Raw genomic sequence first — 12,114 nt, 5'->3', positions numbered from 1 at the left:
TTATGTCGTTGTATTCCTACTGAAATCTTATACAGTATTTATTAGTATAATCGATTTAAGTCAATCGTAATTGGGTGCCTCTTCGAATTGAAATTAGTTTATTGGTTAATGCTTTGTGGGATTCTTATTAAGAACAACATTTGTTTTTCCTTTACAGTTTTGCTTATTATATTCATCCAATGCTTATATATCCTTATCCTTAATCCATGATTATGTTTCATTTGCTTTCTTGATGATTATTTTTTACATTCAACGAAATAATAAGATTGCTCTCTACTTCTCTAGCATAAATATTTACTACACAATAACATGTATTCATATTCAATGTATACTCATGATATAGCTAAAGATCATACGTTAAAAAAAACCGTCATATTAAAAAAGGTGAAAGTTCGCATATGCTCGAAAAGAGATTTGTGGTTTATCTAGCTATATAGTGTACACAAGTAGATCAAAAGTTTTCGATAAGTATTGAGATAACTCCTAACTATATTTAGATAATGCTGCATATACCCTAATCGTAATTAGCTTTCTTATCTCTATCTACGTACGATTCTCTACTTGTATAAATACCAATCTTCATGAAAGTTAATACACGAGATTTCAAGAAGAGAGTTAGATCGGTTGAACGATGATTTGTTCCGACGTGTCGGGAATATGGAAGAAAGTATGAATCGATGCTAAACGTAAAGTTTGAACCATATCGAACTGTTCATTCCCTATTGCCACCCCCCTTCATTTTGGGACATACTTAGCAGAGAAATGGACGATTGACTTGTGTGTTTCCGACGGATGGGACGTGACATTAATAACTTATACGATGACACTTATGTAATGCTTGTTGGTGCTTGGTCAATCCTTTGTGAAGGTGTCTCGCATGCTCAAGTCAAGATAAAATGAGAGGTTTCGAAGCCCGACAACTGAGCATATGTGGGATAGTATCTACGAGGCTCCCCTGCCAATAATTTTAATTATCTTCTGTTCTTTTTAATTCTTAACAAACTTTCGTCTTGATTGAATCATGTGATTCATGAGTCTTATCTTGTAAAATATATGATTCATGCATATTGATAACTTACGGTGTAAGTTATGATAATAACAACAAAAGCATTATCTATTTATTTGTCGTCGACAACAAAAGATCTTACGATATTATTATGGGACCTATTATTATTATAAGTTTCACACAACTAAACTTTAGGATAATTTTTAACTTTAGGATAATCTCTTAATACATAAAACACTTCTCAAATACAAACGATCAAGTACTTTAAACTCTTCCAACAAAACAATCATTAGTAAATTCTTTTATAGAAGCCAATCAAATCCCACTAAAGAATAGAACCATGGACTTTGTTACTTGTTAAAATTTCGTGTATTTATTTCGTTTAGTAAAGTTGATTATATTTTTTTCCCTAAACAGTGTAAAAGATAACTCACTGCAGTTTTTTTTCTAAAGACACATTAGACAATAATCCATTTTCATCTTCTTATTTCAGAAGATAATAATAAAAAATAATATTTTGGTCTGGACATAATACCCGAATCCGAATAACCGAACCGAACCAGACCTGAAAAATCCGATCCGAACACGAAGTTTTAATATACTCGAACGGATTCTAAACTTCACAACCCGAACCCAAACAAGTACCCGAACATATCTGAAATATAAATACATACTTATAATATATTAGTAATATTTATACTTGTAATAACTTAAGTGTCTAAATTATTCGGATGTTAAGATTATTTTTGGGTGTTTTAACCACTTTTGGTTAGATTCGGATATAAAATATTTAAAGTTTTTAGATTTTTTGAGTATTTTCAATACTTTACATAGAATCGGATACAAATTTTTTAATATTTGGATAGTTCGGATAAACCCGAATTATCCGATCTAAACCCGAAGTTTTAAAATATCCGAACGGGTCTTAGTTTTCTAAATCCGAAAAACTCAAACCCGACCTGAAAAATCCGATCCGAATATCCGAACGTCCAGGCCTAAAAAATATATTTTAACAAGGATAACAAGATTCTCTAATGAAAAAAATTCCTTTGTCACTAAGATTCCAATTTTTAAAATTTATCGTAAGTATTAAAAAACAAGTTATACGAGGTCGACATGAACCACATATGTAGTAGAAACCCCACGACACGACACGACATTCGTTAAATGTCTCTCATAATTTTCCCCTTTATTTATAATTGTTTTGTAGTAATAACTTTTTGATGTAATATGTTTAAAAATTCCCACCACATATCAAATTGACAAATTCTGCATCGATAGTTCCTCTCACAAACACAAACAGAGTCAAAAGCAGTGACTCTGTTCCAAAAGCAAAGCAGCTTCCCAAGAAGATCAAATCCGAAAATGTGCGATCGATCTTAATCCTTTTGTTTTATTACTATGACATCACTTCCTAAATTTCCGGTAAAATCTTTTATTTCCCGTATACCTCGTGGTTCCTTTTTATTGACGTTATCTCTCAAATTTCTCTCTTCAATTAATTTAATTGGTTCTTCTGTCTTATGAACGACAACAGAGGAGCTCTATCTCGTTTCCTCTTATTTATTAACAATTCTCATACACACACTAACACAAACACACATGTGTGTTTGATTTCATCTTTGTTTTCGTGTCTGAAAAGAGATAATCTGTTTTATTTGATTTGACTTTTGAGAGAACAGAGCATATAGAAACAGAGCAGCTCTGTTTTTTTTTGTTTGTGTTGCAGTTTGTAGAAGTATGGAGAGGTATGAGATAGTGAAGGATATTGGGTCTGGTAATTTCGGAGTAGCAAAGCTTGTTCGTGAGAAATTTTCCAAAGAGCTTTTCGCTATTAAGTTCATCGAGAGAGGCCAAAAGGTCTCTTACTCTCTTGAGCTAATTCAAGAAAATCTTGTTTCTATCATTTTTGTCTGATTTGTTTATTATTGTTGATGTTTATGAAAGATTGATGAACATGTACAAAGAGAAATCATGAATCACAGATCACTCATCCATCCCAATATAATAAGATTCAAGGAGGTACATATACAACAATGTGTTATTTATAAATAAAAAATAAAAAAAATTTGGGGGTTAATTTATTTTATTTTCTTTTGAAAGTTCCATAAATTTGACAATTGTGTGAAAATATAGGTTTTGTTGACGGCAACACATTTGGCGCTAGTAATGGAATACGCCGCCGGAGGAGAACTGTTCGGAAGAATCTGCAGCGCCGGAAGATTCAGTGAAGACGAGGTTTATTTTATTAATTCTGTCATTTTTATCTAAAATAAACATTGTTTAAAAAAAAGTGAAAAATCAAAAGAAATTGTGATTTTTCAGGCAAGGTTTTTCTTTCAGCAGCTTATATCAGGAGTTAATTACTGTCACAGTCTTGTAAGAAACATAACGTTCCAAGTTCCAACTAAATCAAAAACGTGTTTTCACAAAAAGTAAGAGTGTTTGTTTTTTTTGTATGGGGAAATGAAGCAAATATGCCATAGAGATTTAAAGCTAGAGAACACTTTGTTGGATGGAAGTGAAGCGCCGCGCGTAAAGATTTACGACTTCGGATATTCAAAATCAGGCGTTCTTCATTCGCAACCAAAGACCACTGTAGGAACACCTGCTTACATTGCGCCTGAAGTGCTCTCCAAGAAAGAGTATGACGGCAAAATCGCTGATGTTTGGTCTTGTGGAGTCACTTTGTATGTCATGCTTGTTGGTGCTTATCCTTTTGAAGATCCTTCTGATCCTAAAGATTTTCGGAAAACCATCGGTCGGATTCTCAAAGCTCAGTATTCTATTCCTGATTATGTTCGAGTTTCGGATGAATGCAGACATCTTCTCTCTCGGATATTCATTGCCAACCCTGAAAAGGTAAACAATGTTCTCTTTCGATTTCGGTTTTTAAATCTTGATTTTAGTTAAGCTTTGTTTGTAATATTTGGATGACAGAGAATAAGGATAGAGGAGATAAAGAATCATTCTTGGTTTCTCAAGAATTTGCCGGTAGAGATTATTACTCAAGAGAGCTTATCATTGATTAGAGAATGATTACAACATATATATAGTCTGTACACTAGGTTTTAACTCTTAAATAATTACACTTAGATCCCTCATCTATATTACTCCTTACATCCCCCCTCAAGATGGAGGAAATTCCTTGACTCCAATCTTGGCATTGAGCTCTTGAAACCGCGATCTAGGTAAGGGCTTTGTGAGTGCATCCGCCAATTGATCCTGGGTTGATACATGTGAGACCCGTAGTGCACCCGATTGAATACTCCCACGAACAAAGTGATAATCAAGAGCGACATGTTTCATTCTTGAATGAAAAACCGGGTTCGCACATAGATATGTGGCTCCCATATTATCGCAGTAAATCACCGGTGCTGTTGGTAATGTGATGCCCATCTCAGTTAGTAACGAGCATATCCACCGTAGTTCAGCGGCCGTGTTTGCGACAGCCCTATATTCAGCCTCCGTTGAAGATCGAGCAACACTCCTCTGTTTCTTTGAAGACCAAGAAATGGGGCTGCCCCCAAAGTAAACAATGTAAGCGTTTGTGGAGAGGTAATCATCGTTATCCCGTGCCCAATCAGCATCTGAAAAGGCGTGGACCGTTAGAGGAGTGTTGGCGCAAAGAAAAATCCCATGGTTCGTAGTTCCCGCAAGGTAACGTAATATTCGCTTCGCCGCTAGCCAATGTGCATCAGTGGGTCTGTGCATAAACTGCGAGAGACGGTTGACTGCAAAAGCTATGTCAGGCCTGGTGAAAGACAAATATTGGAGACTACCAAGGACAGAACGATATTCAGACGCATCATCAAGAGCAGAGCCAGAGAAGAGTGAGATCATCGGCGTTGCTGACATTGGCGTAGAAACCGGCTTAGCATCGAGCATCTTTGTCTTTGTGAGGAGATCAATAATATATCTCCGTTGCATCAAGTGTAGACCATGAGCGGATCTGGTAGCCTCAATTCCCAAAAAATAATTCAATGCACCAAGATCCTTTAATGAAAACCGAGCTGCAAGAGACAAATTGAACCGTTGGACCAGAGAGTCTTCACCCGCAATAATTATATCGTCCACGTATACCAGTACATAGAGAAATGCAGCACCCCGATGGTAAATGAACAAGGACGTATCCGCAAGAGAATTCGTAAAACCAGATTGTAATAGAAAATTGCGGAGTTCTTGATACCATGCACGCGGGGCTTGTTTTAGACCATAAAGAGCTTTTTGCAACCGACAAACATGATTTGGGCGATCTCGATCAATAAAACCGGGTGGCTGTGTGACGTAAACTTCATCCGTTAATTTCCCTTGAAGAAACGCATTATTAATGTCCACTTGGTGAATTCTCCAATTTCGTTTCACTGCCACCTCCAAAACCATCCGAATTGTCGTAGACTTGATAACAGGACTAAATGTTTCGGAGTAGTCGAGTCCATATTGTTGATTAAATCCACGAGCCACCAGCCGTGCTTTATACCTTTCAATTGAACCATCAGCACGAAATTTTAGCGTAAAAATCCACTTACATGTAATGACATTTTGAGTCGGTGATGGTGGAACTAAGTCCCATGTGTGGTTCCGCATTTGAGCATCAATTTCTTCAGACATGGCATGGCGCCAATTAGGATCTTTGAGTGCTTGTCCCACCGTCGTCGGAATTTTTGGAATTGGTGAGGTTGTGACGGAGAGGTTGAGTTTATTTTTGGGTTTGTGTATTTGGTTTTTGGCTCGGGTTCGCATTGGATGGATATTTTGTGGTGGTGGATTTGGATCAGGTGGTTGTGGAGAAGGAGAGGCATTAGCCGTAGGTGGTGAGTTTTGGGAGTTTGCAGGTGTCGTGGAAGAAGATGAGTGTGTTGGGCTTAATGGTAATGGGCTTGGTGTATTTGAGTGAGTGGCTAATGGGCTTGGATTGGATGGGGATTGGGCCAAAGGTGTTTGTGATCCATTATTGGATTTGGCATTCTCTTCACCATCGTGTTGTGATGAAGAGGACGAGGCTTGGTGTTCCGACGACGGAGAAGCATTGGTTGAATGAACCGGAGCTGGTGACTGCGTAGCCGGTGACGGCGGGGCCGGTGACTGATTGCAAGACGAAGCTGGTGATGGCGGAGGGTGAAGAACGGAGCACGGAGGTGACGAGGAATGAGCTATAGTCGATGAGTGTGGTAAAACCGGAATGAGGTTGTGGTGAGATGGTGAAACCGATGTTGGAGAGGAGACTGAATTCAGTGCAGCCGTCGTTTGGAAAGGGAAGCTTGTCTCCACGAATTGTACATGTCTCGATGCATACATCCGATTATTCTCCACATCAAGACAAAAATATGCACTTTGTGTTAGAGAATACCCGAGAAAGACGCACGGCTTGGACCGATTCTCCAGCTTATTTGTATTGTATGGACGGAGCCAAGGAAAACACAAACAACCAAAGACGCGTAGCTTGAGATAATTTGGAGGCTGTTGAAAGAGCTTCGCGTAAGGAGAAACACCATTCAACACATCGGTTGGCATACGATTTATCAAATAGACCGCCGCAGCAAACGCATAAGGCCAATAGGTTTTCGGAACCGAGGCATGTCCGAGCAACGTGAGACCCGTCTCAACAATGTGTCTATGTTTTCTCTCAGAGATGCCATTATGTTCGGGCGTATGGGGCGGTGTCGTAAAATGCGCAATGCCATTGGTAGCGAGAAACTGTCGTAACGCAATGAACTCACCACCGTTGTCTGAGTATAGAGTGCGGATGCGGGTTTGAAAACGATTTTCCACCAATGGTTTGAAGGCCATGAACACGTCTTTAACCTGGGATTTTTGCTTCAAGGGATAGAACCATGTATATCGGGTATAGTGATCAACAATGACAAGATAATATTTGAAATTGTCAACAGAAATAAGTGGTGATGTCCAAACATCAGAATAAAGGTATTCGAGAGGTTGGGTTGAGGCAATGGTGTTTGTGTGAAATGGCAACTTATGACTTTTATTGATTAAACAGTCGGTACAAGAAAACTGTTTTTGCAAAGAATTTGAAGCAGGTAAAGAAAACTGGGAAACAACAGCTTTTAGAATGGGTAAAGCAGGGTGTCCAAGACGGTTATGCCAGGATGAGAGGTCGGTTTTTGGTGTTGGTGAAGCTGAAAAACTTGTGATAGGAGGAAGGTTTACCGGCCACTCATATAGCTCATTCCTAGTTCTGCCTTGGAGTAATCGGGCCCCCGTGCTGAGATCCTTCACCTGAAAATGAGCAGGAAAGAATTCCACCGAAACCTTGTTAGAATTACACATCCGATAAACCGAAATGAGATTTTTGTGAACATTTGGCACATATAAAACATCATTAAGAGCAAGAGAACCAGTTGGAGTCGGTAGCAACGCTGAACCAGTTTGAGAGATCGGGAGACCCGAGCCATCTGCTATTGTAACCTCCTCCCCTCCGGTGTATGGCTGATGCATCGAGAGGTTAGCCAAGTCGGACGTTAAGTGGTGTGTGGCACCAGAATCCAAAACCCACGGATTATAAGACGATGTCATGGCCATGTTAGCCCGCGGCTGCCAAGGTGTCACTGGCGAGGGTTGGTATCCGCCACCGGAGGACTGGAGTTGTGAGCACCGCCGAGCACTGTGACCAAAAACCCCACAGATTTGACACTTGCCTTGATAACCCCGTCCCTGCGAACCACGTGACTCAAACTTTGGGTTGAAATTTTGTTGTTGATTCTGCCACGGTTGGTTGCCACGGGAACCAGAACGAGACTGATTGCGATTGTTATTTCCATGGTTCTTGTATGTAGCAGCATTGGCAGTGACCGGATTGGAGGAGGTAGCGATGGCCAGCGTTTGAAGTTTCAGCTCTTGGTTGATGAGTTTCTCGTGAATCACCGTCAATGATGGTGGAGTCTCACGTCCTTCAATTTGATCGATAACTGGTTTGTAATCTTCAGGAAGTCCAGCAATGATGTAATCGATCTGATCTTCATGAGGAATGTCACTCTCAAGCTCGGCTAATTGATCAAACCGAGTTGTGCAGCCTTGAAAGTACTCTTCAATCGATCGTGTGCCCTTTTTCCAGTGTTTTAGTTGTTCACGTAACACTTTGATATGTCCTCTGCTTGGATTGGCGTAGGTATCATTGAGAATGGTCCAAATATCAGCGGTGGTCGTTGCCTTTGACAAGAGAGACTGAACGGAGATGGAGATGGCACCAAGGAGACCGGAGTAGATCAGTTTATCTTGTCTTTTCCAGAGTTTGTATGCCGGATTTGCAGAGACAATGCCGGCGGTAGTGATGGTGGCTATGGGTGCGGCAATAGAGCCGTCAAGATAGCCGGCTAAGTCGTAGCCGTCGAGCAAGGCGTGAACCTGACGTTTCCACATCAAGAAGTTCGTCGCAGTGAGCTGTTTCACGTTTGTCATGTTGATGTTGTGGAGTGAGGTTCCATCGGTGGTATCAACGATGACAGATGAGTTAGGCAAGGCCATGTAGAAGAGAGATCGAAAGAAAAGGAAGAAGAAGAAGAAGAAGACAGAGGAGGAAGATGACGGCTCGTGAAAAAAAAAATTTAGGTCTTTAGGATATTACTGCTCTGATACCATATTACTCAAGAGAGCTTATCATTGATTAGAGAATGATTACAACATATATATAGTCTGTACACTAGGTTTTAACTCTTAAATAATTACACTTAGATCCCTCATCTATATTACTCCTTACAGAGATGTCTGAAGGATCATTGATGATGAATGGTCCATCGACTCAAACAGTGGAAGAGATAGTGTGGATCATTGAGGAAGCTCGGAAACCGATCACAGTAGCTACTGGACTCTCCGGTGCTGGTGTCTCTGGTGGAAGCAGTAATGGTGCCATTGGAAGTACCAGTATGGATCTCGATGACTTGGACACTGATTTCGACGACATCGATACCGCTGATCTCCTTTCCCCTATGTGAACAAATTTTATTACAAAAACAAAAACCAAAGATTTCATGTTTCTGAAGCTGATACACAGACGTGATTATAATTGTCATCTTAAGAGTTTTGTTTATTAAGTGTTGTCCATTAGACATTTTCATTCATGCATTATACGTATATAAACAGAACATCTATATATACATTTTTGGATGACTTTTAGCAAATAAATCCTGGAGTTGGAATGTATTTACTGATGAATGCCATTGGCATTAATTATTTAAATTTGAAAAATATTAATTAAAGATATTACCAACACGATTTCGAGAATCATAAATTCATATCTTCCTTAATTTTCTGAGTCATTAATGTGATAATCTTTAGGAAATATTTCTCTGTAAAAAAAAAAATCCACATTAATGAAGGCATTAAAATCGACAGTAACAATTAAATTATTTAGATATTCAATTATTTTAAGATTCTTATATCTTATTTGATATTTTTTTTTAATATCTCATTCTTTAATTACTGCGTTTAGAATTTATTGGTTGTTACCTATTTTTTGGTGACATTTATTGGTTGTTACTTAATAAGTAATTATGGTGCGTTTATTTTAGTTAATATCTAATTTAAAGGATTTGTTTTCTTTTATTATTAATAAACGAATAACATGTATAGAAATAAAAGATTTTTCTTGCGACTCCATAATAAAAATATTAAACTCTTATTTTCTACATTTCTTACACATAATATCCTCTTATTCAATAACAAAAAATATATATTGCATATTTTTAAAAATATTTATAATATTTAAATTATATAAAAAGTTTGTAATATTAATATTATTTCAACTCTATACAAATTTAATATATATGTATATATATCTTATGGGAACCATTTAAAAGAAATTTTTAAATTGACTTGAATTATATAGCTTTTAAATAAAAGTATTATTAAAAAGAAAAATAACTAAATGATGTTTAATTTCACGGGACGGGTAATATGATGGGACGGGTTTGGGTTGATATTTATAAAAGATAGTATACCACGGGTGAAATCCTAAAATTAACAATCAAAATAATCTATCAAAGAAATTACATTTTGAATTTTTTAAGAAATTAGCCCCGCGCTTACCGCGGGTTAAATCTAGAATTGAGATAAATCAGGTAGTATAAGTAAGTTCTCCGTCAGGGTAACACAGAAACACTTATGTTCCGCAATGTGCCAGATACGACGACACAAATTAAGAAGATTTATTAGTTAATGGAGATTAGTAGGTTTTAAGTAGACTCCAAACAGTTTTGCTCAACTTGTTCCCATGATTCAGCTGTCCGAAGTTCGTCCCAAATACTGAACATTGAACCCAAAACATTCTCTTCATGGTAATATACAGTAACACCTGAAACCAATCACAGTTACAATACAACAATCAAAAAAGGCTTCAAGGTCTTTCTTAATCATGTTTGTGAAAGTCTTACTACTTACATTGTACGGTAGGAAGGACACAGTACTTTCTTCCTCGTACTGTCTGTTGTTTTTGTTGTTCCGTTCCCCTCCGGGGATCTACTTCTGATTATTGGAAGCCCGTAACTTTCTAGAAGCTTCTTGAAAAGATCAGCGTCTCCTCTAAAGACGTCCAAGTATATTGGTATCAAGTCGCAGATGGGATCTCCTGCAATTTCCTTACTCTTTCAGAAAAGTCTCTAAAACTCCGGCATTTAGATTTCTGAAGAGATCTTTTAAATAAAACGTACCTATGGATAAATCGCTAAAGTCGAGAATATGACTGGGACGCCATGAATTGTGTTGACCATCAACTGAATCATCTGAATATGGTTCCATGTGAATGTTGTCATCCATGACGTCTGAGTGTATCCAGGTGCAGGGTTTGCTTTCGTCTCCACCATTTGGGTCCTGTGATCCCAGAAACAGGTTATGTTAATTCGATTGCAAAGAGGTATAGGTTCCTGAAAAATGAGAGGTAAGTATAGCAACCTTGAAAACGTTGAGTAAATCTACAAAAAAGTCATCAGGAATGTATTCGTCTATTTTGGTCATCAGAGCACGAGGTATAGGATTTCCCCTGAGAGGTTCAAACAAAACAATCACCATGAGTAAGCTTTCATCAAGAGCAAAGCAAATGGAAACAGAGTCTATGAACAGCTTCTACAAATGTATATTTCGGAAAACTTCAAGCTTACCAGTTTTCCAGACGACTAGTGACGTCTTTCTTCTTTTGGCACAGAGCATCGACGAAAACTTTCCATTCTGCTGGAATGTTCAACTCCTCATGAACAGCATTCATATTCAACAACTCCGGACGTGTGACTGGTGGATATGGAAGTAGATGAAGGTTGCGTAGTTGTTGTCCCAGAAAGGAAGCCAAGTTCTGAGCATCGTTCCACGTTAGATCATCTCTTCTGCAACAACAGTTTCAAATTAGAGATCATACATTTGGTTTTAAAGATGAGTCATGCGTAGAGAAAAAAGGAGGAGGAAAAGAACACTCACAGTTGGGCGAAAATCTTCCCTTTGCATCTTTTGGTTATAATATACGGCCAAACATGTGAACTCAATGAACCGAAAGAATCGGGTGCGGGTGCTGGCTTCCCCTGGTTTCTATGTTCACGTAGTGTTTTGTTCCAAATACCAAATGGGAATTCGCTGTTCAACATGGATGCATCAAAATCGAAATTGGAGCTAGAGATAATGTCTGGGATTCTCTTGCCATCCCAGGGGACAACTTTGTAAGATCCTTTTTCGAAGAAAAGAATCCCGCTTTCTAGAACTTCAGGAATATGTGTTTTCAAAGGAGAATCAGCCCGGCCAAGAATGTCATAAAACTCAAGCTGCACAAAAGAAGACATAGAGTTAAAATCATATAAATTGCACATGGGATGCCAAAGTATTGTATAAAAATTACTTGCCTCAGTTCCAAGACCGTACATAGATTGTTCTAGCCCTCCTTCAACAAACAGTTTGATCGCATAGTCCGACAACAGATAAACCTAACAAAAAAATAAGAGAAGTCAGGGCATATCGGTAAAATAATTAGGAATGTGAAGAACTTTTCTGCCAAAGATTCCTAAAAGAGACAATAAACTCACAGGGTTGCTGCCAGTTCCAACTGGAAGCTTTTCATCTTCGGTAACCAACGGCAAGTTGTGGAAAGTACATACTTCCTCTAGGCATCGCAACCA

The 12,114-nt window shown here is 38.3% G+C and overlaps 2 protein-coding genes across 2 annotated transcripts in view; one reads left to right on the top strand and one right to left on the bottom strand.

The window, feature by feature from the left end:
• Window positions 1–2,260: 2,260 nt before the first annotated feature.
• LOC9299070 (serine/threonine-protein kinase SRK2C) lies at window positions 2,261–9,075 on the top strand. Its single transcript, XM_021018732.1, has 7 exons — window positions 2,261–2,866; window positions 2,954–3,028; window positions 3,143–3,244; window positions 3,332–3,385; window positions 3,479–3,868; window positions 3,947–4,006; window positions 8,725–9,075. The coding sequence occupies exons 1-7, from the start codon at window positions 2,747–2,749 to the stop codon at window positions 8,953–8,955; spliced, it is 1,032 nt and encodes a 343-aa protein (XP_020874391.1). The 5' UTR covers window positions 2,261–2,746; the 3' UTR covers window positions 8,956–9,075.
• Window positions 9,076–10,172: 1,097 nt separating this feature from the next.
• The window catches only part of LOC9299071 (F-box protein At1g78280), a gene marked incomplete at its 5' end in the record, with an annotated part of 4,088 nt that continues 2,146 nt past the window's right edge, over window positions 10,173–12,114 (bottom strand). The window contains 10 exon segments of the mRNA XM_021018724.1: window positions 10,173–10,214; window positions 10,216–10,296; window positions 10,298–10,313; window positions 10,400–10,586; window positions 10,669–10,828; window positions 10,910–10,997; window positions 11,116–11,334; window positions 11,426–11,763; window positions 11,842–11,922; window positions 12,022–12,114. The exon segment at window positions 12,022–12,114 is cut by the window's right edge and continues 30 nt beyond it. Coding sequence (XP_020874383.1) covers window positions 10,185–10,214; window positions 10,216–10,296; window positions 10,298–10,313; window positions 10,400–10,586; window positions 10,669–10,828; window positions 10,910–10,997; window positions 11,116–11,334; window positions 11,426–11,763; window positions 11,842–11,922; window positions 12,022–12,114 — 1,293 coding nt within the window.

The sequence above is a fragment of the Arabidopsis lyrata genome (assembly GCF_000004255.2).
Source record: "Arabidopsis lyrata subsp. lyrata unplaced genomic scaffold ARALYscaffold_60, whole genome shotgun sequence".
Lineage (NCBI taxonomy): Eukaryota > Viridiplantae > Streptophyta > Magnoliopsida > Brassicales > Brassicaceae > Arabidopsis > Arabidopsis lyrata.
Note: the sequence above shows the minus strand (reverse complement) of the source record. Positions and strands in the feature narration are given on the sequence as shown.

Excerpts from the sequence above, each read along its gene's own strand:
- LOC9299070 (XM_021018732.1), top strand. The coding sequence starts at position 2,747 with ATGGAGAGGTATGAGATAGTGAAGGATATTGGGTCTGGTAATTTCGGA. Across the intron at positions 2,867-2,953 it reads TCATCGAGAGAGGCCAAAAG|ATTGATGAACATGTACAAAG; the intron begins GTCTCTTACTCT and ends TGTTTATGAAAG. Across the intron at positions 3,245-3,331 it reads GAAGATTCAGTGAAGACGAG|GCAAGGTTTTTCTTTCAGCA; the intron begins GTTTATTTTATT and ends GTGATTTTTCAG.